Source organism: Gopherus evgoodei, chromosome 10 (assembly GCF_007399415.2).
Source record: "Gopherus evgoodei ecotype Sinaloan lineage chromosome 10, rGopEvg1_v1.p, whole genome shotgun sequence".
Lineage (NCBI taxonomy): Eukaryota > Metazoa > Chordata > Testudines > Testudinidae > Gopherus > Gopherus evgoodei.
This window is the reverse complement of record NC_044331.1, coordinates 27117588-27143653: the sequence shown is the minus strand read 5'-3', so window position 1 is coordinate 27143653 and position 26066 is coordinate 27117588. Positions and strand designations below refer to the sequence as shown.

At 43.2% G+C, this 26066-nt stretch overlaps 1 protein-coding gene across 1 annotated transcript in view; it reads right to left on the bottom strand.

Moving 5' to 3' along the window:
- Window positions 1-10123, bottom strand: part of LOC115658513 (myocardial zonula adherens protein-like) — a 98693-nt gene extending 88570 nt beyond the window's left edge. Inside the window, exon 1 of the mRNA XM_030577595.1 lies at window positions 10004-10123. Within this exon, the coding sequence (XP_030433455.1) occupies window positions 10004-10087 (84 nt within the window). The 5' untranslated portion in view covers window positions 10088-10123. The remainder of the gene's footprint in view (window positions 1-10003) is intronic.
- Between the last annotated feature and the right edge of the window lie 15943 nt (window positions 10124-26066).

The window sequence follows — 26066 nt, the reverse complement described above, 5'->3', positions numbered from 1 at the left end:
TGCTGCACAGATCATTTCCCCAGCCTGTTGCTTTGACCATTTCATCCCTCTTTGCATCTCTCCATTAACTCCCCCTGCTCTGTCACTTTGAACATAAGCTACTTGTCTTCACTTTCAAGGCCCTTTAGATCCATTTAGATCAGTGATACCCAGACCTCAGTGGTTCAGGAGCCAAATTAGTGATCAACATTACCCAGAAGAGACACCATAGCATGAATTCATTGTTTCATTTACTATAGTGCTATATATTCGTGTTTCAACAGTACGACAGGAAATATTTAGTTTTTACTCTCAGCCAAATGACTGACCATGTATTATTATTTTATCAACTACAGCTGATTAAAAACATAGTAAAAACATCCTGATTGGTTAATAATTAAATCACAGTGTTTTAATATCATGTGCTGCAAAGAGCTGCAGAAGACACATTAAAGAGCCTCAGTCTGAGTAACACTGATTTAGATCTTTAAAAATATATATAAATTTTGCAAATGGATCCAAATACAAAAAGAGCTCAATGCCACTAATCAGCATTCAATATCAAACCTACGAAAAGAAGCCAACGTGCATGTGATGGAGGAAGTTAAATTTCGTAAGGAAACATTTTAATTTCCAGTTTCCAAAGGAATTATAATAAACAATGTGATTTATTTTTAAATGATGAATACAACCGTGACTGTGTCCACATACACTGGCTTTTGACATTGATTAGGTGGTATCTGTAACTGTCATTAGAAGAGAATTCCAGATTCTTCCTTTCGGCCATTACAGAGAACTTTAAGGCACTTCCTGTTTATAAGTTCATAACCGTACCCTATGCTACTGAACTCCTTGACTTTGGAGTGTATTGGCACAAAATATGATCATCAGGAAGCCCATTGTACACCTCTTTTCACCCCTTTTTCCCCATCCCTTTAATTTTCACATTCCACTGTTCTTTCCGCCCATCAGTTTAGCAAGGCTCTTCTCCCTAATACATATTTGTTTACAAGCATGAACCAGAAGGGAGAGGCTGGCAGTCTTCCAATATAAGCAAACAAAGACAAACATTTACGATTGTTCTTGTGGAGACAAGCACCTTCCTGACCCCTAGGACAGCAAGGGAAGACAAGGGAATTTAGGGGGTTGCAAGGGAAGGTGATGAAAGAAAGGAGGCCAAATCTCGCTCCCACTGATTTCAGTGGGAGCAGAACTGGACCAGACAGCATTGAATGCAATCTTCCTTTCAGTGATTTGACAACCTGTATTTCTTTGATTTTAGGTATTTTTCTTGTTCACTGACAAGAGAAGGAGAAACAGAAGCATACACCATCTTTGAAGCAGGCAAAGAGCTTGGCATTCAACACAGGAGCCAGTGAGCATAAAGAGATTATAGCAGTTGACTTAAATATTCACAGTACAGTTATTTGTCAGTAATCATACTGAAATTGTACAAGCCCCCATATACTGACTGGTGAACACTGACTGTCTGCCAGAGTACAGGTAATGGGAGTCACATGCTATATGGTTACTGCACCCAAACAATAATTATGCAGACCTGCAATCAGAGTGCAGGAAACTGAAGAACTCGGAAGAGTAATAAATTAGGATTAGCAAATGTACAGCATCCCCAGCTCTTTGACTGGTTGGCTGAGACCATTCCACTTTGGAATTTACATTTTTCTTTCTCCTCTTTCTTTAAGTTTAAAAAAAAAATTCAGGGTAGCACCTTTTCATACTTCATTCTCTATTATCTCCCCAAAACATTACTGTATTTATATTACCATAACACCTAGGAGCCCTTCTTTTCTCTGCCTTTCATTTCCCTGTCCCTTCAGCCTCACAGAAGCACGCATATGCACACACACTCCAGGAGATCAAATTTTCATCAGTATTTCTGCCATGAGTACTGCAAGCAGCAAAGTGAAACAAAGCTTTACCGTTTCATATTTCAGCTTGTAATGCTCACAGAATACTAAAGGCCAGAATGCTGTAGAGTTCATCAGTTGACAAGACTGGGATCCTCTATCAAATTCTACAGACCCTCTAGGAGACAGATGAAGAAACCACACGTCATCACCCCGCAGAAATGGAATTTGTTTACCAAACAGGACTGTACTCAGACTTTCACAATCACCATACATCCCCAATTAAATCAAAACCCATGCACCAATCCCAACACCTCTGCAAATGCCACAGAAAACAAGCACACATTTTCAAACAGAACCAGTCACTAGCCTTTTGGAGGAACCCCAGCCTGAGGGTTTGTCTCAAGGAGCAGATGAAAGAAGTAGCTACGTGGCGCCATAAAACAGATTGGGCATATACTCACATAATCTCACTTAGGATCCCAGAATCTCTGATGCCACAAAACACTGAACCAACTCTCCCATTCAATTTTAATAGAAAATGTAATGGAAAGATTTTTCACACAAGCTACATACACATGCGGCCAGATCCTCAGCTGATGTTGCCTGTTGGAGAGGTAGTGCTTTGCATCGTTCGTTCGTAAATTTATTGGCCAAAAGAAGGAACAACTGTGATGGGCTCCAGAGGGAACCAACCCCAGCACTCTTCAGCTGTGGGGATCGTTGCAGAAATTCCTCAGAAAAGGACAGTACCTCAGATAAAGACTAGGGAGAGACTGACCTAAGTGCAAGGTGAAGGGGAGAGAAATATGACTGAGCTTCAGGTGAAGAAGAAATGGACAGAAACACTGGAGTTATGTGGAAAGACCCTTTCAGTTGCTATAACGAGTACTGTGTTGCTGTAGAACTTGTAGCACAGATGAGCACTCACCCATCTACCTCCATGTCATCAACAGTTAGAATGAAATTGACTGTATCAAGCTATTACTGACCTCCTGTTAGATGTAGGGGTGTAACTTTGATTTTTATAAAGAATCAGAAACAATCTAAAAAATCCATAACTTGTAAACTTTATAATTTGCAGTGACCACAGTTTTAACAAACTACTCAATGATTAAAGTAATCCCAATTTGACCAATACTATGTGTCCACTATTTAATCTGTGATAACCACCAACCCATGAGCAATATTCCCAGAGCTACTCTGAATGTCATCTATGAGACTGATGAACACACAGGGAAGCAATGACTGGTTCACTCCAGCTTTTAATATTAGTTTGCCAAATGGAATGAAAGTTAACAATTGGAGACATGCTTATCAGCTTCTAAGAAGCTAGTAGGTTATCACCAATGAGAGTTTGTTGCAATATAGAACTTAAAAAGAAAGCACTGAAGGCTAGTTTAAAATTTTAGAGTATATTAAAAAAATATAGGGTCCCATTTCCACAATCCTTAGTCACATTGAGCAGCACACTCTCTGAATAAGCAGGGGTCTGCTTTACACAAGTAAGTATGTCTACACTACGAAATTAGGTCGAATTTGTAGAAGTTGATTTTTCAGAAATCGTTTTTATACAGTCAATTGTGTGTGTCCCTACACAAAATGCTCTAAGTGCATTAAGTCGGTGGACTGTGTCCACAGTACCGAGGCTAGCTTCAACTTCTGGAGCACTGCACTATGGGAATCTATCCCACAGTTCCTGCAGTCTCTACCGCCCATTGGAATTCCATTGAGATCCCAATGAATGCCAGCATCACAGAAGCTTTGAAAACCAGTTTCATGACTGGTCAGGCTACAGTGTGAAAGTTCTGTTTGTTTCTCCTTGATGAACCCCCCCATCCCCTTGGTTCACTCTACTTCTCTGTAAGCTAACCACTCTCCCCTCCCCCTTTGATCACCACTTTCAGAGGCAATAAAGTCAATTTTGCTTCACATTCATGCATTCTTTATTAATTCATCACACAAATAGGGGGATAACTGCCAAGGTAGCCTGGGAGGGGTGGGGGAGGAGGGAAGGACAAGGTCACACTGCACTTTAAAACATTAAAACTTATTGAATGCCAGCTTTCTGTTGCTTGGGCAATCCTCTGGGGTAGAGTGGGTGGGTGGCCAGCCAGAGGCCCCCTCACCGTGTTCTTGGATGTCTGGGTGAGGAGGCTATGGAACTTGGGGAGGAGGGCGATTGGTTACACAGGGGCGGTAGCAGCAGTCTGTGCTCCTGCTGCCTTTCCTACAGCTCAACCATATGCTGGAGCGTACGAGTTTGATCTTCCAGCAGCCTGAGCTTTGACTCCTGCCTTCTGTCAGCAAACTGATGCCACTGATCATCTTCAGCCTGCCACTTACTCTCTTCAGCCTGCCACTTACTCTCTTCAGCCCGCCACCTCTCCTCGTGTTCATATTGTGCTTTCCTGCACTCTGACATTGTCTGCCTCCACACATTCTGCTGTGCTCTGTCAGTGTGGGAGGACAGCATGAGCTCAGAGAACATTTCATCCGAGTACATTTTTTTTGCCTTCTAATCTTTGCTAGCCTCTGTGAAGAAGAAACACATGCAGCTGGTGGAGATTAAAAAAAAAAAAAAAAAAGGAAAGTTGTAGTTAAAAAGACACATTTTTAGAACAATGGGTACACTCCTTCACGGTAAACCTTGCTGTTAACATTACATAGCACGTGTGCTTTCGTTACAAGGTTGCATTTTGCCTCTTATTGAGGCCCTGCTGGTTTGGTGTGAGAGATCACTCACGCAGGGCCGGGCAACAGAATTCGGCTTGCAGGCAGCCATGGTAAGCCACAGCCTTTTGGCTTCTTTAACCTTCATAACATGTGGGAATGGTTTCAAACAGCAGCGCTCTCATTCCCACACCAAGCAGCCACTGCGTTGGCCATTTAAAATGGGTTGGCAATTTAAAAGGAGGAGCTGCGGTTTCCGGGTTAATGTGCAGCACAAACCCAACTAACCCCCACCTCCACATACAATTCTCTCCCCTCCCTCCACCACTTAGCTAAAAGCGGAGGAAACTTCTGTTCAGCCGCAGGCAAATAGCCCAGCAGGAACGGGCACCTCTGAATGTCCGCTTAATAAAAGCGCCCTATTTCAACCAGGTGACCATGAATGATATCACTCTCCTGAGGATTACACATAAAGAACAGATGTTCTTTGAATGCCAGCAAACACCAGGACCATACGCTGCAATGCTTTGTTCTGCAATGATTCCCGACTACATGCTACTGGCCTGGCATGGTAAAGTGTCCTACCATGGAGGACGGAATAAGGCTGCCCTCCCCAGAAACCTTTGGCAAAGGCTTTGGGAGTACATCCAGGAGAGCTTTATGGCGACGTCCCTGGAGGATTTCCGCTCCATCCCCAGACACATTAACAGACTTTTCCAGTAGCTGTACTGGCCGTGAATGCCAGGGCAAATTAATCATTAAACATGCTTGCTTTTAAACCATTTATAATATTTACAAAGCTACACTCACCAGAGGTCCCTTCTCCGCCTTCAGGGTCCGGAAGCCCACCTTGGGTAGGTTCGGGTGATACTTGCTCCAGGTCCACAATGAGAAACAGATCCTGGCTGTTGGGGAAATTGGTTTCTCTGCTTTCTTGCTGTGAGCTATCTTCCTCGTCCCCAAAACCTGCTTCCATGTTGTGTTCTACTCCATTGACGGAGTCAAAGCACAGGGTTGGGGTAGTGGTAGCTGTACCCCCTAGAATGGCATGCAGCTCATCAAAGAAGCGGCATGTTTGGGGCTGTGACCCGCAGCAGCCATTTGCCTGTCTGGTTTTTTGGTAGGCTTGCCTGAGCTCCTTGATTTTCACGAGGCACTGCTGCAAGTCCCTGTTATAGCTGCTGTCCTTCACGCCCTTGGAGATTTTTTCAAATGTTTTGGCATTTCGTTTACTGGAACGGAGTTCAGCTAGCATGGATTTGTCTCCCCATACAGCAATCAGATCCCGTACCTCCCATTCGGTCCATACTGGAGCTCTTTTGCGATTCTGGGACGACATGGTCACCTCTGCTGATGAGCTCTGCATGGTCACCTGTGCTGATCAGCGGGCCACGTTGGCCAAACAGGAAATGAAATTCAAAAGTTTGTGGGACTTTTCCTGTCTACCTGGCCAGTGCATCTGAGTTGAGAGCACTGTCCAGAGCGGTCACAAAGGAGCACTCTTGGACAGCGCCTGGAGGTCAATACCGTCAAATTGTGTCAACACTACCCCAAATTTCACCCAGCAAGGCCGATTTCAGCGCTAATCTCTTCGGAGGTAGAGTAAAGAAATCCATTTAAAGAGCCCTTTAAGTTGAAGAAAAGGACTTCGTTGTGTGGACAGGTGCAGGGTTAAATCGAGGTAACGCTGCTAAATTTGACCTAAAATCATAGTGTAGACCAGGCCTAAGAGTAACAGATGCAAAACCTGAACAATTATTTTGACAAATGTTCTGCACTTTTTTTTAAAAAAAAAAAGCAAAATACTAGTGAAATATGTGGAACCAGAATGCCAGCAATACGGTTTGAATGACAAAAATGATTTTTTTTTAAGCAAAATAATTAATATTTGTCTATTGATAATCTGTCCTATCCTAAGATCTCCATACTGCTTCCACTGGAATAAGATGCTCAATATTGACCCAACTACTGAAAATGGAAAAATTCCCACTGACTTTAAGAGGGTGTGGGATCGAAAAGCCAGAGAGGTTTTTGGTTATGCCAGTCAGGGCCGGCGCTTCCATTTAGGCGGCCTAGGCCACGGTCGGCTGCTCCAGTGGCTACGGTGGACCTCCCGCAGGCACCATTGCGGCAGCTCCACCGGAGCCGCGGGACCAGGGCGAGGGGCGGCGAAATTGCCATGCGCCTAGGGCGCTAAAATTCCTAGCACCGGTCCTGATACCAGTAAAGATACAATTGCTTCTGGCACTCAAGTGGTTTGGGGACTGGAATTTTGTCCAGTAATTGCCCGCTGCTTGCCTCCATAGCCAATTTTTTTTTTTAAATCTTTACTTAATGGTTGAAGTTTAAGAACCACTCACTCTGCATAGGATCGGAAGTTATTCTAAGCTTCTGAAGACAAGACAAGACACAAGTCTCTAATTTCAGTCAGTGCAAAAAGATTAATCTGGTGATAAGTGACAATTGACAGACAATTCCTGGAAAAAAGTCTAATTATAGCCATCTTACATTCATCTCTAAAATAATATGATTAATGGAACTTTTCCTGTGATCGCAGGTAGATGGGACTATGACATCTTGTCTTGGGTGTAATTTTACTTAATTTGTTATTCTAAGTGTTTTCATTCCCTTGCTTGGGAGCTAGCATTTCGCTACAAAAGAGAAAGGCACTACTCTAAAGAGAGTTTTACTTGCAAATTAATTCTGTTGTTCCTATTAGAAAAAGGTAGAGTGTTCTTACAAACTACCAGAACTACATATGTTTACTTTGTCCTGGAATGTGTGCTAGAGTAGATCAAGTAAAAAACCAAAAAAAAAAAAAACCACTTGCATTCTAAAATATACTCTTAATATTAACCTGTTTAGAAGAAAGATATCAAGCATGAAACTTATTATGAATGGTGAGGATAGAAATCACTTTATTCTAAAGAATTAGGAAATATGGCCACATTATACTATGTAACTCTCCATTCAAATACCTTATTTCCTTATTATTACTATAATAATAATTGCAGTTTCCAAAGCTTTCTAATTTTCAGTTTTAACAACTTTGCTTCTCACCCACCATGAGTCTAAGTTTGTGTACTCCTTATATTTGTGATGAAGAGTGAATTCAGAGAGTTAACTGGCCCCTAGCATACGAACACACGTGACTTTGCTACAGGAACTTCAACAGTCTCACTGGTTACTGTATGCAACAGGTGTCATGATAACATTCCTCGCTGGTTTTGTTTTCTGTGATGAACAGGTGGGTGTTGCTGTTTGATGAACAGAGAACTATTATGTATTCCAGAAACATTACAGACTTGAAGAGCTCTGTGTAAGCTCAAAAGCTTGTCTCTCTCATCAACAGCAGTTGGTCCATTAAAAGATACCGGCTTTGCCTACACTAGCACTTCTGTCAGCAAAACGTTCATTGACCATGGGTGTGAAAGAACACACCCCGACCAACATAAGTTTCACCATCAAAACCCCAGTGAGGACAGTGCTTTGTCAATGGGAGAGTGTTTACCACCAATATAGCTACCACCACTCATTGAGGGTGGTTTAATTATGCCAGCGGGAGAGGTGTCTCCCATTGGCATAGAGCGGCTACACAGGAGACCTTACAGCAGCGCAGCTGCAGCAATATAGCTGTGCCACTGTAAGGTCTGTAGTATAGACATTCCCATTACCTCACCCACCTTGTCTCTCTAAAAACATTACAATCGCACAGTAACACTGGTTTGTAATGATAAGCTCATCCCTGATCCTTGTTGATTTATTGCCACTACAGCAGGTAAAGAATGTGTGTCCTCTCATGATAAAAGCATATGTTGTTATACTACTGAAAATACTATTTAAAGTAGGGTGGGTGTGGGGACATTCTTGTCACTATATCTGCCAGAATTTTAACAACATTTAGAAGAGTTGCCAAGCAGATTCACACATCATCATTACTGATCTTATCTTGATTGTAAAAGATTCCAACATATTTAAATATTGTTCTATTTAAAAGGCTCATGGGTTTAAAGCAACACCCACTAGCTACAGTATCTAAGGCATTCATCCTTAATCTGTTGTCATCTGAATGTGAAAGTCCTTGATTCTTTAAATCCAGCTGGATGTTTACAAACAACCACACACAGAATGGCACACCTCCCCTCCTGGAAAAACTGGAGCCACAATATTATGATTAGTAAAAGAAAACCTCATTGTAGAGCCCGCAAAATTTGACCCTGTTTACAGCAGATAATTAGACTGGAACAGAAACAAAGATGAAGCACTGATGAGGCATGGGGAGGGGGTGGGGAGAGAAGTCTGCCAAAACACATAGAGGGAAAGTTTGTGCTCTAATTAGTGAAGATTTAAAAAAAAAAAAAAACACAAAAAACTGAACCACCACACACACACCACAACATTATTTTGCAGTATCCTGCAATATTTTCTTTGAACTGTTCTTGGAAATTGTGCACTGTCAACCCTGATCTTGCTGTCAAGTATGTTCGCCCTCTAAGGTAGTAGGGTGACCAGCTAGCAGGTGGGAAAAATCAGGACAAAGGGTTGAGGGTAATAGGTGCCCATATAAGAAAAAATCCTGAATATCGGGATTGTCCCTATAAAATCAGGACATCTGGTCACCCTACTAAAAGTAGAAACATTAATTTTGAAAAAAACGTAAAAGAAAAAAGAAAAGCACAGGTCCAGATCCTCAAAGGGAGTTATACTCCTAAATATCTTTGAGGGTCTGGGGCACAGTGGGTGTTTCTCTTGAGACCAATTCACTTTCTTTTACAGCTCTAGTCTTCGCCATGCAATAAAATATATTTTGGCACATTTGTCCTCTAGTCAAAAGGGAACTCGTTAGTAAACTACATCTTCCTATACACATGTATAGCTAGAGGGCAAACGCGGCTGGGCAAATATATATTCTGCCCTTTAAAAACAACCCTTATTAAACGATGTCCATTAAACCAAATCGCACTTCTTTCTGTCACCTGCTCTCTTCTGTAGTCTTTGTCTAAGCCCGCTGGCTACACGGAGTAGAAATGGGGAACTAGCCTTTTGCCCTACATCGTACAAACTCCTTTCGCGAATGGGGAAGAAGAAGAGTGGGGGATTTCTGGGGCGACCCTCAGAGAGCAGAGCGCCTGCAGTCTCTCCACTCCTCAGAGCCGGCGCTGATAGCCGGACCCCACATCCTAGGGCTCACGGTTGCCACTGGCGAGTCAGGCTTTGGGCAGCCGACTGAGGCGGGATGAGGGTGAAACAGCAGGAAGTTCCCTAAGCAAAGGCGAGTTTCGGGACGTGCACCCACCTCTACCCGGAATCCCAGCCAAGCCAGGCGTGGAGCAGCCCCGGCCGGAGCCAGGGGCGCGCGGAGCCTTCCCGCAGCTCCCGCCCGAGGCCGGGCTCGGGATCAGCAGCAGCGCGCGGGAAGCAGCCCGGGGGCACCCAGCGCCCCCCGCGGCCGAGGGGCCGGAGCCCGCTCCCGGGGGACTCACCCGCTTCTTGCCGGCGCCGCTCTCGCCGGCGGGCGGCCGGGGGATGGTGGAGGTGACGGTGAGCGCGGAGCTGTAGCGCAGCATCTTCCTCGGCCGCCTTCCCCCGCACACTGACTCGCGGCCGAGCTGCCCCGCTCCGGCCGGGGCCGCAGGTGCGGTTCCAGCCAACGCCCCGGGGAGGGGCCGCAGCGCCGGCCTGATGAGCCCGGTGCTCCCCGGACTCGTCAGGCAACCAGCGTTTTATCGCTCGGCCCAGCCGGCAGTGCAGCGGGGCGGCCGGCCGGAGTGTGCTCGGGGTGTGTGTGGGTGCGCGAGCGCGCGCGGGGCAGGTGTGTGCACAGGTGCCACGGGGCATGGGTGTGTGTGTGTGTGCGCGCGGGGTAGGTGTGGGTGTATGTACAGCTCTACAGTGTGTGCTGTAGGCATTTGTGGGTGTGTGCGCGCACACAGCAGGTATGTGCACTGGGTATTTGTGAGTGGGTGTGCAGGAAGTGTGTGCACTAGTATTTGTGGGTGTGTGTACAGCAAGTGTGTACACTGAGTATATGTGGGTGTGCATGCACAGCAGGTGTGCACACTGGGTATTGTGGGTGTGTGCATGCACGGCAGGCATGTACACTGGGTATTTGGTGTTTGCACAGCAAGGGTGTGCACACTGGGTATTTGTGGGTGTGCACGGGTCAGGAGGTGTGTGCACTGGATATTTGTAGGTGGGTGTGCACCTGTGCACTGCAAGGGTATTACAGGTCTGTCACATCTTAGGCGCAGTTAACATGCACAATTTCAGCTTTACGTGGTCGGCAAAAACAAGGAAAAAAAACAAAAAAAGAGAACAACAACAATTTAAATACTGTTTCTGTAGTGCGAGCGATTCCGCCCGCCATTACACTCAATGTACTTTTGACTATACACGATTTTCGCTTTATGCGCTGACTGCGGAACATAACCCTAGCATAAGATGAGACAGACCTGTAGTGCATGCACAGCCCATGTACACAAGTTATTTGTGTGTGCACCTCCTGTGTATGCACAGCATCTATGCACGGGGTATTTGTGTGTACACAGGTGTGTGCCTAGGAGCGTGTGTCACATGTATTGTGTCAGGGTGATGAGTATGTCCATCTCTGCATGCATGTGTCCAGCATGTAATGCAATTATGGGTGTGTTCCAGTATGCAACAGTTGTATAGTGTGTATGCTGCATGTATGACAGGTTTGTGTGACTACATTGTTCGTGTGTGCATGCATATTATGTGTCAGTTGTGTTAAATAACTGATTAGTGCATTATTGTGCACATTGCATGTGTGTATTTAAAGTGTTAGTATGTGCATAAATATTGCATCTACTTACTATGCTGCCAGATGCATGTAAGTGTGTAGCATGCACATGTTTTGTCTGTTAGTTATTATTTGTATTGCAGTAGCATCTAGAAGCCCAGTCATGGACCTAGCATAGATTTCTATCAAATTTGTGTACAATGATTGTTCATAGTGCATAAGTATTTGTATGCATATAGTATGGAAGCATAGTGCATGTATGCAGAGTGAGTGCTTGTGTGTATGGATGTGGATATTGTGAATGTGCAGTATATAAATACATATGCATTGTGTGGCTGTTTGACTATATACAGTGTGCATATACTTGCATATATTATATTTATTTGTGACAGATAGCCATGCATTCCATCTTTTACACTTAGTAAACAGTATAAAAGACATGTTATTTACTTGCAGTGTTGTAGGTATGTTGGTCCCAGGATCTGGGGGAAGGTAGGTGAGGGGTTTTTTTTGTTTTTTTTTAATATAAGGTGAACCAACATCTCTTGGTGAAAGCTGTGGAGCTCCACAGAGCTCTTCTCTTGTTTCTTTCACAATAGAAGTTGACCCAATAAAATATATTACCTCATCTGTTTTTTGTGTCTCATGAATTATTTATGCAGTCCCATAAAATGATGTTGCATTTTACTGACAAATAAGATAGGGCCTATTCCCTCAAAGAGTTTAGATTCTAACAAAAGAGGAGAGGGGAGAGAGAGACAATAATAAGGTTTATATACCTACAGTGGGTTGTTGTAATCACAGGTTGTGGGTTAGTTTGGTCTTTTAAGCTTAATGTCTTTGATTCTTGTTTTTTCCCCATTTTCTTTTACTTCCTTCTTTCTTATTCTCCCTCTCTGTGCTTGTGAGAATAGAATTGAAGTAATTATATAGCCTGGACAAACACAAACATATTAACTGTCAATAGTATGGTGCACAGCAAATGAGACAAGGGAACTGCAAAACCCCTGTCTCATTCACCATGTAACTTTGTGTATGTATACACACAGTTACTTTCTTAGGCTCTGCATGTCTGCCAAATGCAATGTAATCATGGTAATAGGGTATTACACCTGAGGGACAAAAGTTGCAGAAAAATATGCCGTATTTGAGATGTATGTAATAATATAATTAAGGATATTAGTTTTGGTGTTTTCTGATTTCAGGAATGCTAAAGAAGAAGAACTAATCTGAAATGGAAAAAGGAAAACTTTGCAGTGAACTTTCAAGGTTTCATCCCTTCTGCCTTGAGCGTCCCCCTACCCACCATCACCCTTCCCTAGCCCAATATGGAGAGCCATCTGCAGAGCTGGGAACCATGTGGACGGACAGGAGTTGCACAGGCTTTTGATAAGGAGTAGCGAAGGTCTCAGGTTGGTAGAAGTGGGCTAGGGAGGACCCATCCCATCCTCACACATATTCCCTGAAAAAAGGTAATATAACTTCTGCAGAGTCCCTCCAGAATGGGGAACTCTCTTCAAGGTGATCAGAGGAGCTGTGCTGTGAGGGAGGGGACCTACAAGGCCTCCATACAAATGGCCTTAGGCTCCTGTGAATAAGCAGGTTTGAAGGCCAGACCAATGGGTCTTTCCACACAGGGAGGAAGTAAAACTTCCTTCTCTGGTTAATGAAGAGACAACTGCAAAGAAGTCCTTCCAGCTCACCTCCCATGGGCGTTTCTACAGGAAAGAGCAATCCAGCCTTGAATTAACAAAGGCAGAGTTTACGATGCTGTGAAGTGTGTCTATGTGTAGGCACTTTAAAGGGCTGGATTCTTCTTCAGCAAAGAAGTGCCATCCATATTTCAGGAAAGAAAGGCAAGTTGCTGGCAAGGTGTGAAGGAAGTAAGCTGTGGAAGGAGGAGTGATTGTTTGGCAATGCTGTGCCAAATGGAACTATAATGCCATAGGATCCATGAAGAATCATAAGTTTCCACGTCAAGGCCTGGACTCACATTTGGGTTATGAAACCAAACAAAATCCCATTTTTTATTTCTACACAAAGGGCTAATCTACACTAGAATTGCTACAGCGGTGCAGCTGTACCAATATAGCTGCTGCACTGTAGCACTGCTAGAGCAGACACTGTGTGCCGATGGGAGACAGCTTTCCCATCAGCATAATTACTCCACCTCTCCAAGTGATGTTAGCTATGTCAATGGGTGAGTTTTTCTTGCTGTCCACACCGCTGCTTAGGTCTGTGTAACTTACATCACTTTTCCACACCCCTGAGTGACTTAGGTTATACTGAAGTAAACATCAGTATATACAAGCTCAAAGAGTGAAGTGTTATACTTAAACTTCTGAAGAGCCTTCACTTGCCAGTGAGATTAAAGGATATGCAGCCTTCATTGTCCTTTAGCCCTGAAATTCATTTACAGCAAAGACTATCAAATGTACAGAATCATATAAAGTATTTAAGACCCCAATTCAACAAGACATTTAAGTACATGAGTAGCCCCACTGACTTCAAATGTAATAGTGGAAAGTGGTTCTGTATACATATTTCATTTTGCTCGGTTCTCACTACCCCTTCTCTAGCTTATTGAAAGTATTTTCAGTTACTGTAGGGTTCAATCTAAAAAAGAATTTCTGGGGTTAATCTCTATTTGATAGATTTCATATTTATATGAAAATATTAATGAGAATATGGAATTCTGTAACAGGATTGCATGATCTCTCATAATTATACTACTTTAAACTTCCACAGAACCTTTCTGCTGAAGTTCTCGGAGTGCTTTATAAGCATTAATAAAGGCTCAAAACACTCCTGTTAGATAGGTGAAGAATAATAACACACTGATAGTGTAGCAAGTGATTTCCTGTGTAAGAGATAGGAACCACAAAAGAGAATGTCCCACAAAGGTTTAGTCACTCAAAGCCTCATCTGGAGTGGGTCTGAGCACCTGTAACTCACCTAACCAAACAGACACCAATGCCAATAGAAATGGGATTCAACTGCATGCGTTTGTGCATACACGTAATTGTACCCACTTTCACAGTGTGTTTGTGGGACTACTCAGAGCAGCAGAAACTGCATCAGGTAGATATTTTCAGGATCAGGTCCTTAATGATCATTCTTGAGCAACACGCAGTCTAACAAGAACTACAGCCAAGGTTTTAAAGCATGACTAGTGTCTTTGGTTGCCCAATATGTGATACCTTGAGGAGACCCAATCATCAGAAGTGCTTAGCATACATCCTCTGAAAAAGATCCAGCAGCTTTAAAGTTCATAGTACACTAAAGATTTTAATTTTGGGAAGATTTTGCTATTGAACATTAATGCACACACACTCTCTCTCTGTGTATATAGCAATTGTACATGGACAGAGCACTGGTTAGGTAGATTTAACAACATTTAAAAGTGTAACTTACAGATAAAGAAGTAGATAGATATACATGTGCAACTTTATCCATCACAGATATGTGGCCACCTCCTGGGTGCAATGTGGTCAAAAAGCATAATGCTACAGGTTCTTAGGGCCTCAGGTTTTATGTTATATCCAGAAGATGAAATCTCCAGTGGCACGTGTGACACCCTGACATCCCAGTATTCACCACTATCATGTCATTAGGATATGTTTTTTACAAAGAATGATATGTCCCAAGGCATTCTAAAAGTCTTGACTTGCTAGACATTAATATCTTGTTGGATTGTATGTGCTATCATCTATGTGAAGTTTGGCAATATATGTGTTACTGAAACATGTTGTGAGGTTGAAAAACACCCACAAGTAGCCTTTCAGATACAAAAAAACAAAACAAACAAACAAACACACAGTAAAAAAGTGAGGAAATGCACACAAGCACAAGGATTACCCCAGAAGCTATGTACAATAGAAACCTCTCAGAGATAGCACTACACAATGGGAACTTTTTGACCCAAGTCACAGCAAAAGAGCTTTTCAGCAAGTGGGAAGAAGCTATAAAAGGGGGGAAATGGCATCATGCTGGGACCTCACTGTCACTGTAAAACACCTAGAAAAACCTGAGGAACAAAGACTGGACAGGGGGGAAGTGATGGTCCCAGGCTAAAAGGCTTTATAGTCTGTGTATGAAAACCTGGGAAACCCAAGCTGCAAAGCCAAGGCAGCTTGTGCTTTAAGAATCTGCCAGGCTGTTTATCACTCAGGGTGAGAATTTGCTAATTCATACGCTGCCTATCTAGTATGTTAAGATCAGTTTGCAGGTTTGTTTATTTACTAGGTAATCTGCTTTGATCGGTTTGCTATCACTGATAATCATTTTAAAAAATCTATCTTTTGTAGTTAATTTAAGTTATTTTATGTTTTAATCTAAACTAATGAGCTTTGACTGGAGTGCTTGGGGAAAATCTCTGCTTGGTAACCACAAGTATGCATTGTTCTCTTCACATTGAGGGAGAAGCAGACTGGGTATTAAACCCATATATTGGCCAGATTTGACCAGGGCAGGACAGTACTGCTCTGGGATCCCAGGCTGGGAAGCTGGTGGTTAGAAAGCCTGTGTGTAACTGCAGCTGGGTGTGTCCCTACCTGTATGAATGCTAGTGAAAAAGCAGGCTGGAGGGCTTTGCAGCTTTTCACAGCAGTATAGTGTAAGAGGGAGTCCAGGCTGGTGGGTCGGGAGACTCAGTGGTACCCTAATTCCAGGTGGCACCCCAGGGGGAACCCATCACAGCACAGTGCCCCATTCCCACCATACTGTGGCATTGTTTCAGTACTGACTCAACAGGAAGATTAACACATGCGGACTCACCATCTCCACTTCCTTTTCCTGTAGAATTTAGATTATCCATGTAGATCTCTCCTCTAAGTACAACCAGGCCTGACAACCTGCTTAGCTGTAGGAAGTGAAAAGGTCACAGCTGATGGTGATAAGTTGAAGAGTACAATGCAATGATAGAAGATACTGAAGTATAAACACTGGCACAAAATAAATGAGTAATAGATATACTCCCATAAGCATACAAAAAACAGAGGTGGAAGAACAGTTTAGAAGATTAGTGCCATTCCAACTCCTGTTCCTTTCAGGTGACATTGTAAATAAGAAGTAGTCAGCAGTATCTCCCGTAAACAAACTTGTTTATCTTAGCAATTGATTGAACAAGTAGTAGTAGTACTGAGTAGACTTGTAGGCTCTAAAATTTTACACTGTTTTGTTTTTGAGTGCAGGTATGTAACCAAAAAACAACAAAAATCTACATTTGTAAGTTACAGTTTCACGATAAAGAGATTGCACTAAAGTACTTGTATGAGGTGAACTGAAAAACACTTACTTTTACAGTGCAAATATTTGTAATAAAAAATATAAAGTGAGCACTGTACACTTTGTATTCTTTGTTGTAATAGAAGTCAATATTTGAAAATGTAGAAAGATATCCAAAAATATTTAATAAATTTCAATTGGTATTCCATTATTTACCAGTGCAGTTAATTGTGATTAATTTTTTTAATCGCAGTTTACTTTTTTGAGTTAATCACGTGAGTTAACTGCCATTAATCAGCAGCCTTATTTAGAAGAACGCATGTCATTTTAAAAATGAATAACATGAATAGCAACATTACTGAACAAGGGGCAGGTCTCATGACTGCTGTGCAAGTGAGCTAATTAAGACAGGTAGAGGAGCAGAAAACAATAGACACACCCATCAGTACTACCACAGTTATGTTGTGGTATACTTCCTAGATGTGATATCAAAGGATAGATCACTTCCAAAAAGCTACATGACTTCAGTATTTTTCTTGTCAAGTGAGGTTTGGAAGTTGTGAAGGCAGAAATGGACATGGAACGTGCATCATACACATGTACCGGAGTAGAGTAGGCTTTAAAAAATGACAGCGCGAGGAAGGAAAGCTAATGTGTTTATACATACATACTGTAGGTAATAGTTTTTGGGAACAAGGGACTTGGAGGAAGTATTTTCCTTCTGTTTCTCCATAGGAAAGGGGACAAAGGAGGCAGAATGGCATTCCTCAGTTTCCTTCTAGCTTTGTTTTGTGATATTGGGCTAGACCCTCAGCTGGGATAAGCTAGCTTTGCTCCAGTGTAGGCAATGAAGCTACATCAATTACAGCAATTGAGGATCTGACTCATTGGGTCACATCTCCACCACATGAGTCAAGGTGCAGCTCCTTGGGTGCCCACCTCTGCCTGTAGTTAAAGCAGCAAGGAGCCCATTCTAATTGCTTTAACAGAGCATACACCAGTTGAAGGTAGAGTATAATGGAGCTCAACCCTCCCTCTATTCCCCCTTACTAGTCATAAATGCATCTGGCATTTGTGCTACATAAGCAAATTGGCCTTAGCCAGCAAAAGAATCTGGCCCATTGTCTTTATCCTCTTTTTATACACCAAAAAGAACTAAACAGTCCTACAAGAGAAACTCACTACAGTATAATGAGTCATATTCACCTTGGTGTAAGTCCCCTGATATCCCCGGAGTCCCATCAGAATAAGCTTGGCCAAATGATTCTAGAAGAAAACAGCAGGAATTCCTATCTTTATCAGAGATTCGAAGAAAATTCCCAAAAGGCCACAAGACCAAGATTTCCCTGGCTTCCCCAATAAATAAAATCACTGCAATAATAGAAAGAGGAACATGAATAAGTTAAACTAGGACCATCACAGGGTCAGTGAGATATTTTCTTCTAACTGGTGTGCAGTAATTGGAGGGCAGTTCACCAGGGAATTGTTTGGGTTCTGCCTTATTTTGGAATTTAAGGGAGAAACACCTATGAGTAGCTTTGTCCGGAGGTGCATTACCTAGAAATACTTTCCATTGCAAGAGTTTTGCCTAGTGAGGCATTTATTTCCCCCATACACTATAACCCAGTTTCAAAGTTGTACTTAGCAGAGATATGGGGAACCTCACAGAACAGATACAAACGCTCCCAAACTTCGGAGATGTTTGGATCTGTAGCTGGGATTTCAGTTCATCCCACTACATAGAGGGGGCTTAACCCCCAAATTCATATCTGGACTTGCACCAAGTTAAGGTGGGATTGGTGCCATGGTTTTCGTCTCCTTCAAAAATATTTTCAATGGTGAAAAAGTTTGTGTTTGATTGCAAGGTAATCTGGAGCATGGGCAGAAGGAAGACTAAATAATAAAATAATTTACCAATAGTGCAGTTTAGTGAGTAAACGAGTTACATGGGGAAATGCACCTTTCATGAGAGATCCAGGAATTGAAATCACACACCCAAGTAATTTGAAACTTTGCCGTGTGTTTTACATGTAAACCCGATCAGCCACTCCCAGGATTTCCAGTGCATCATCCTTGCTTGTCCATCTGCTCAGCACATGGGTTAGGTTTATTTCTCTTTCACCTACTTCTTTCAGCATTACAGCTCATCACCCAATTAGCAGGAAGTCAATTGTGGGTAGAACCACCCTGCTTCTGAGTCCAAGTAACATAGTACAAGACCCAATCATTCACCTTCAAACCATATCCCATACCTTGATAAGGGTCCAGCCAACAGCAGCCATCAAACCAGTAGGACAGGATTTCTAACATGCATATGGCCTGGAGATGCCACAAGATCCAGATAAGCCTGAGGTTTGCATAGGTAAAATATTACTTTCTGAAAATGACACAGGGTTTGTCTACAGGGGGAAATTGACCAAAACAGCTGTTGTGGAATAAGCTATTGCACAATAGCTATTTTATTCTGGACTAATTAAACAGTAATTATTCTGGTCAATTTCCACATAGAGACAAGGCCTCCGGAACAAACAATGAAGCCCTGGTCTAAAGCCTATCGAAATAAGTGGAAAGACTGCTATTGACTTCAATGAGCTTTAGATCATGTCCTCAGTTTGTTCCCAGCCCTCCCAACCACCAAGCTTCTTCTGCCATCTCACGTTCCAAAATGTTATTATAATGGAGACACAAGGTAAGTGAGTCCATGAGAAAGTGCACTGGAGCCAAGTGTAACATGGAAACAACAGCACACATTCAAATCAGTATCAAGTGCTGACCAGGGCATTTAAAAGATAACACTATCCAGAGCTGACCCTAGACCAAATGGTGCCCCAGGCGAGGAGCATCTTTGTCAGTGCCCCGCTCCATTTTTTCAACTTCCAAATACCCTATGAGATCCTGCAAAGGTGCGGAACATTCTAGGAGGTTAGTGAAAAAGTGACACCACATATGGAATACGTGAAACATGTTGCTTTAGACTTTCTATTTTCCCTTTTGTCACTAACATGAACAGCACCCCTCGAGCCCAGCCCCTAAATCTGGCCCTGACACTATCCAATAACAATTCCTAAAATTCAGACTTCATACCCTCTTCTTCAACAGTCTAGAGAAATCCACTCCTTCCTCCCTCTCACACCTTTGCTCTATTCAAGTCTCTGATCTAATTGCTTCCTCTGTATGAGTCTCCCATCCTCATCTTTGTGGCTATCCATACAGCCTCTTATGATTACAGCCATTTTCTCCTTATGGTACTCCCGTTCTCTCTGTGCAGTAGGTCACTCTTCTTTGGCAGAGCATTAACAATAATCCCTGAAACAAGTCACACATTTTACAAGATTTAGGCTAAAGTTAATATTTTCTATAGCATCAACTGGGAAAATCAATCTAAGCAACAACAACAAAAAAACATTGAATTTCCTACGACACTTTACCATTGTAATTTCCCTTGTAGATCTTTTGCCTATCATCATTCCACTATGTTTGGACAGTTTGTTATATTCTTGAGCTATTCCAATTCTAAGCTCTGTTGGGTGGGCATACCATGGGTTTGCAGGGTGCTCTTACCTATATAAAACCTTGCATACTCAGAGTAGCTACCAATTGGCCTGAGAAACCTTTTAAAGAGCATTTGGATCAAGTTTAACAAGGTATCTTGTTGGACCTAATTAGAGTGGAGTAATAGAAGGGCTGATCACCTGTGCATTGTTTGGGCCAAGGCCTCATTTTGGGCTCTTGAAGAAACAGAACTGGAGTGGATTTGGCTAGAGAGGCAGCCCCTAAAGCATTGTATGTTGCAGGAGTTTTGCCTGGATGGGGATCCATTGCCCAGAGGACTTTTTCCCCTAGTAGAAAGGGTACTATGGTATAATTGCTTTTTATGATTTGTGATGCATGCTTTGGCACAAATTAAACATTGCAGCATAGACGGGTCAAAGACTTGGGACTGCTGTATTTACCCCAAGCCACAGCTGCTGCTATATATCAATAATAACTGAAAAACTTCCCCATTAGCTTTGTCTGACTCATGTGGCTGTAACTCATGGCAGTTTGATGAATGAGAAAGTAGACTCAAAACGTAATATTGTGTTTGTTTGAATAGAGATGTTGCAAATTTATTTTACAACCACATTGTTATAAGAGAGAACAGTAAAAACAGATCAGACAGAGGTGTTTAAAATAACGAATGGCTTAGAAAGGACCTGTCTGGAGATCCTATTTTCCCTTCACCGTAATACAAGACCAAGGGGATACCAGATAACATTAAAAGGCAGTTGGTCAGCTTCTGGTCTCATTTGCATTGATATAAGTCTGGTAATGGTCAAAAAGTCAAGGAAGTTACTAAGGATTTATCTGAGTGTAGCTGTGATCAGAATCTGGCTCCATAGATTAAAATTTGAAAAAAAATTAGTTGAATGCAATATAGACTTAACCTGTAGAACCCTCTACTGTAGCTTATTACTGAGGCAAAAGAACTTCAAAGAAAGGTGAGCCACGCAAGCATATGAAATTAGGCTATGGTCAGATAAAAGGATTTGTTTGCTAGGATGAAAATGACCAGGGCTATCATTCTGGGCATACCCTCATAGCCAGCTAGCATCAGGAAGAGATTTCTAGTCGTACAGTTTTACGCAATTGACATGTGACATGATGTGGGAGATGGAGAGGAGAGTTTGTCCTCCTGTGCTGACTCATTAGTAATTAGCCACTGTTGCAAACAGGATCTTGATCAGTGGCCTATCGCTCTGTTCCATTATGGCAACTCCCCTGTAATTTAGAAAAATAGTAATACAGGGCAATCCTGCTCCCTTTGATTTCAATAGCAAAAATCCCATTGACCATCGTAGGAGCTGGATTGAGCCTATAGTGGTAGGTATTTTGAGGTAAAATATTAACTGGAGAGATAGGAAACACGGGGTGTTTGTTTTATTTCTAGCTTATTATTAGAGTAAATATTTGGGGAGATGAGCACTTTAAAAAACCCTTTCAATTAACTGTTCTGTGGTATATCACTTGTTTATGTTAAATCATTTGGGATGCAAAGTTCAGCAGAAAATTCTGACTACAAATTTGACAATGACCTCTTGTAAAGAAGGAAGGGCATGTTTCTCTCCTGGTTATTATGATAAGCTGTCTTCAGATTAGTGGAGGAGCATGATGCTGTTTGTTAGTGTTTTGGTTTTCATATGTTGCTGCATAATTTCAGAATTCAGATGAATTAAAAGAATAGACAGAAATTCACCCTTATGGAATATTCCTGTAGAACTGAATAGAGGAGGAAAAACTCTGGAACACTCTGCAGAATTTAATTGAGGATTATTTCCCTGCTATAGAATTCTACGGTATGAGAAGCCTATAGAAAGGCTCTTCCACATAAAAGAGCATGTATAGCTGCTCCATAGATAAGGCTGAAGCAACCTTCCCAATCAAAGGCTGATTTTTAACAAGTCCTCCTTGTTACAACTTCCACAAAACATATCTGACCCCCTGAAATTTCAATTACCACCTCACATCCTAAGGAAGTTGGCAACACTCAGAAAGGAGATGAGAAGGGTTAGAAAATATCCCTTTTGTTCACATTTTCAAAACTTTCCTCCCTTTTGGGGCTCATGATGGGTTGGATCCTCCACTGTGGTGCAGCTGCTGTGTGTCAGTGTAATGTGGTCTGGTTGAACCAGCCAATTTGCAAATGCCTCAGTGTAAAGGTGACATGGAGCTGATGTAATATGGAAAAGAGGGAGTGGCCAAGACATCCTTATATTATATGGATCCTCAGCTGTAGTTTTGGCTCCCTGTGCCCACTGCAAAGTGGCATACATTACAGCAGCCTTTAGGCTGGCTTAATGCAGTGCAGGGGGACCACATCTGGATGTTGCAATGCCAGAGAGTTTATAAGATTTTCCATGATCTAGGCATTTGATTGGTTTACAGGGAGTGGGGAGAAAGAGCTGAATTAACGGCTGACTTTTCACCTTTGGAGACTGTCTGGCTTACGCAGCAACTGAACATTTGACAATGACATTCTAGCCTGGGATTTTCAAAGAAGCCCTTGGGAGTTAGGGACCTAACTCCACCTGAAATTCAGTGGGAATTGGGCACTAATGACCTTAGGCTACTTTCTTTTTATGGATCTGTCTACACAGCAGTTTGAGGGTTCTTCCCAGCATGAGTGGGCAGACCTGCACTAGCTCTACTGGAGGGAGCACACTACAGACAGCAGCATGGCCATGGCAGCAGTGGCACTGGCTTGGGCTAGCAGCCTGTGCCAGGGTACGTACTCAACCAGCTAGTCCAAGTTGCTGCGGCTGCACTGCTACGTTTGCTGTGCTAGCTCAAGCAGAGATAGCATGTGTACGGCTCCTCCACTGGGAAGCACCCTCCCAGCTGCTGTGTGGACGTAGCCTATGACACATAGATGCCCCCCTCACTGCAGTATCTCTGCACTTCACAACTTTAATGGATTTATCCTCACAACACCCTTGTGAAGTAGGGCAGTGCTACCATGCCCATTTTACAGTTCTGATGGCCTGTTTGAGCACAGGCCCAGGATGGCCACAAGTGATTCACTGTTCCCATAGACTGATGTGAGACTACTCTAACCCATGCAGGGAGTCAAGTCGGACAGGGGTGGGGTTATCCCCATATAAAATTAAAATGTTGTTAGCAAGCTGATGGAAATAATCTTCCCCTCATATTTCGATAGAGTGGTGTTCAGCCTGGTACAGAGTGGAAGCACATGACCCTCTGCTCAGTATGAATGATTTAGTAGTTGTAGCACTGTAGTAGCACCTAGAGGACCCAGTTGAGGTAAGGACCCAATGTGCTAGGTGCTATAAGAACACATTACAGTTCTGTCCTTCCCCTGAATGATCTAATAAACGACGCAGACAAAGGCTTGGTCCATTTATTCCCTTCCTTTCCAGCTGTAATAAATACACAGGCCCCTCACCCATGTGTGAGAGATGAATGTCTTTATTTTGTGGTACTTTACCTGCAATGCAATTTTCCAGACTGTAGCAGCCAACAGATTGGATTAAGGACAAATATTTATGAAGTAATGCTCTCTGCTACCACCTACTGGATAAATTGCAAGACTGACATTGATTTCAACAGGACCAGGCTTAGGCCCAACATTCAGAACTACAGTCTAATGAAATATAACTAACACAAAAAGGACATGCGTCTGACGAAGTGGGTATTCACCCACGAAAGCTTATGCTCCAATATGTCTGTTAGTCTATAAGGTGCCACAGGACTCTTTGTTGCTTTTTACAAAAAGGAAGTAAACAGAGGGCATTAATGGAAGAATAAATTAGCCTAAAATATCCACCTTAATCTCAAACTAACATTTACTTCTTTCCTTTGATGGTTACAGATCTTTTATTGTAAGGCTTTGTTCATTAAGGCTTTGTGATAAGTACATCTTTAATTTGAAATATCTCACATTAACACTTCCACAGTTTGCATGCTTACTAGAGCTGGCTGAAATGTTTTATTCATATTTTTTTAAATGAAAAATGGCCTTTTTTCAAAACCAAAAACTTTCATGAACTTTGTGTATTCATCCTCAGCTGCTCGGAAAATACAGGTGCCACAAACAAAAAGTGCAGGAGCCCACATTGCTGAAGAGGCAAGAAAGAGAAAATACGTATATTTTGGGATTGATCCTCCACTTTTCAAGGAAAATGCCGTTCAGAGTAACAATTCTCAGACTTCCTTCACAGTACAAAGGTAGGTAACTGGGCAGGAGGGTGAGGCTTAAGATAAAGAGCTATGCACAAACACACTCTCCCATCATGCAGTGATTTTGTACCAGTCACAGATCTGGGGCTGGCTCTTATTTTATTTTTCCATATTTAACTGGCTGGCAATCAGGAGAGCAAGAGACACAGGTCTCTGTGCAAGGAAGGTGATGGCTGAGGAGCCAAAAACCTAGAGTGGTGCCCTAGAGGGACAGGACCAGGGATGGGGAATACAAGTGCATGTGCCCTGAACTGTGACAGAGGGCCCTAAGAAACTCCTCCACTCTCACTTCGAAAGCCTGAGGGGAAAGATGGGCTTTGCAGCACATTTGGAGGGTTAACAAATCTGAGCTTTGGCTGTGTGTGTGTCTCTCCATTCTTTACCTCTAGACTCATTAATCACTGAGCTCTGCCCTGAGTGAGATCCTTCCTCCTGCTCAAGAGCAGAATCCCAAACACAGCTAATATCATGGTAGCATCTGACTGGAATCAATGCAAGTTCAATGGCAGCAAGATTGAAGCCTTGGTCAGCAAGGCTGTATATGACATGGAATTTATGTTATGTCTGATGAACCAGCTTAACTATTTGCGCTGGAACATAGTTCCTTACACAGCTTCTTAAGCACACCTAAAACTTGTGTGGAATCAGCTCTTTTATCACAGAAGCACTTTGGGCTGAGCATTTCTTGCCAGCTAATGGCTGGCTTTGCCTCATTCCCACAGCCAGTCAGGAAATACCTTCCAAGCTGGTCATTATTGCTTTACTCCTGAGGGCATTCTGTGCCAAAAAAATAAAAATTCTAGGCACACTGTTTTAAAATTCTGAAAAAATCTACAAGTTTTATTTGTCAATAAATAAATGCAGAGGCTCCAGCACGGCAGTGTGCAAAGGTGGGAGATCACCCTGTAGCCTCCCCACACCCTGTCCCGGGGACATGGACTCAGTGGTGAGGCTGCACCTGACCCTGACAAAGCACAAGGCCTAGGCCTGCCCCAGAATAACCCTCGGACCGTGAACCTCTGCGCCAGGCGCAGCAGGTGTGGGGCAGGCAGGCTTACCCAGGCAGGATCCAAGTGTGGAGGGATGCAGGTGAGATGATTCTGTATGGGACAATCTGGGTGCAGGCAGCTCAGTGAAGGGTCTGGGTGAGAGGATCTAGATGCAGAGAGGCTAGCTGGACAGGGGGGAGGGGGAGTTCCAGGTGTAGAGGCAATGGGACTGTGCAGAGGCTTCCAGGTGAAAGTGATTGGGGTTCAGTGGAGGGGTTTGGGTGTTGGTGTCTCAACGGGGGAGGGTCTGGGTGCTGAGGGAGTGGGGCTTTGTGGAGTGGAGGTCTGGGTGAAGCTAATTGGGGGTCAGTGGCATGGGAGTCTGGATGTGGGGGCTCAGGGTAGTACAGGGGTGTGGAGATCATCAGAGTGGAGGCTTAAGTGCAGGGAGCTCAGTGGGGGATGCTGTTTGTGCTGGGGTGGGAGTCTGGAGGCAGGAGGCCTGGGTGCAGGGGACTCCAGATGCAGGGATGACGTTCAGGAATGGAGGGTGAAGGGGGTTCTGGGTGTATGGGATGAAGCCTGTGGGGGTGTCTGGGTATGGGAGGTCTGGATGCATGTGGGCTGGGTGGATGGGGGAGCAGCTGAACAGCAATGGGGGCAGGAAGCAGGGAAGGATGCTGAGTTTCCTGCAGCTGGGGGAGGTTTCTTCGGGTGGGTCTGACACAGCCCCAGCCCTCCTTGCAGGGGAAGAAGTAGTCTCTCCTGCCTCCTCTCCTGCTTCCAGCCAGCTGGGATTAGCAACTAATCCCAGCTCAAGGTAGAAGCCACTAG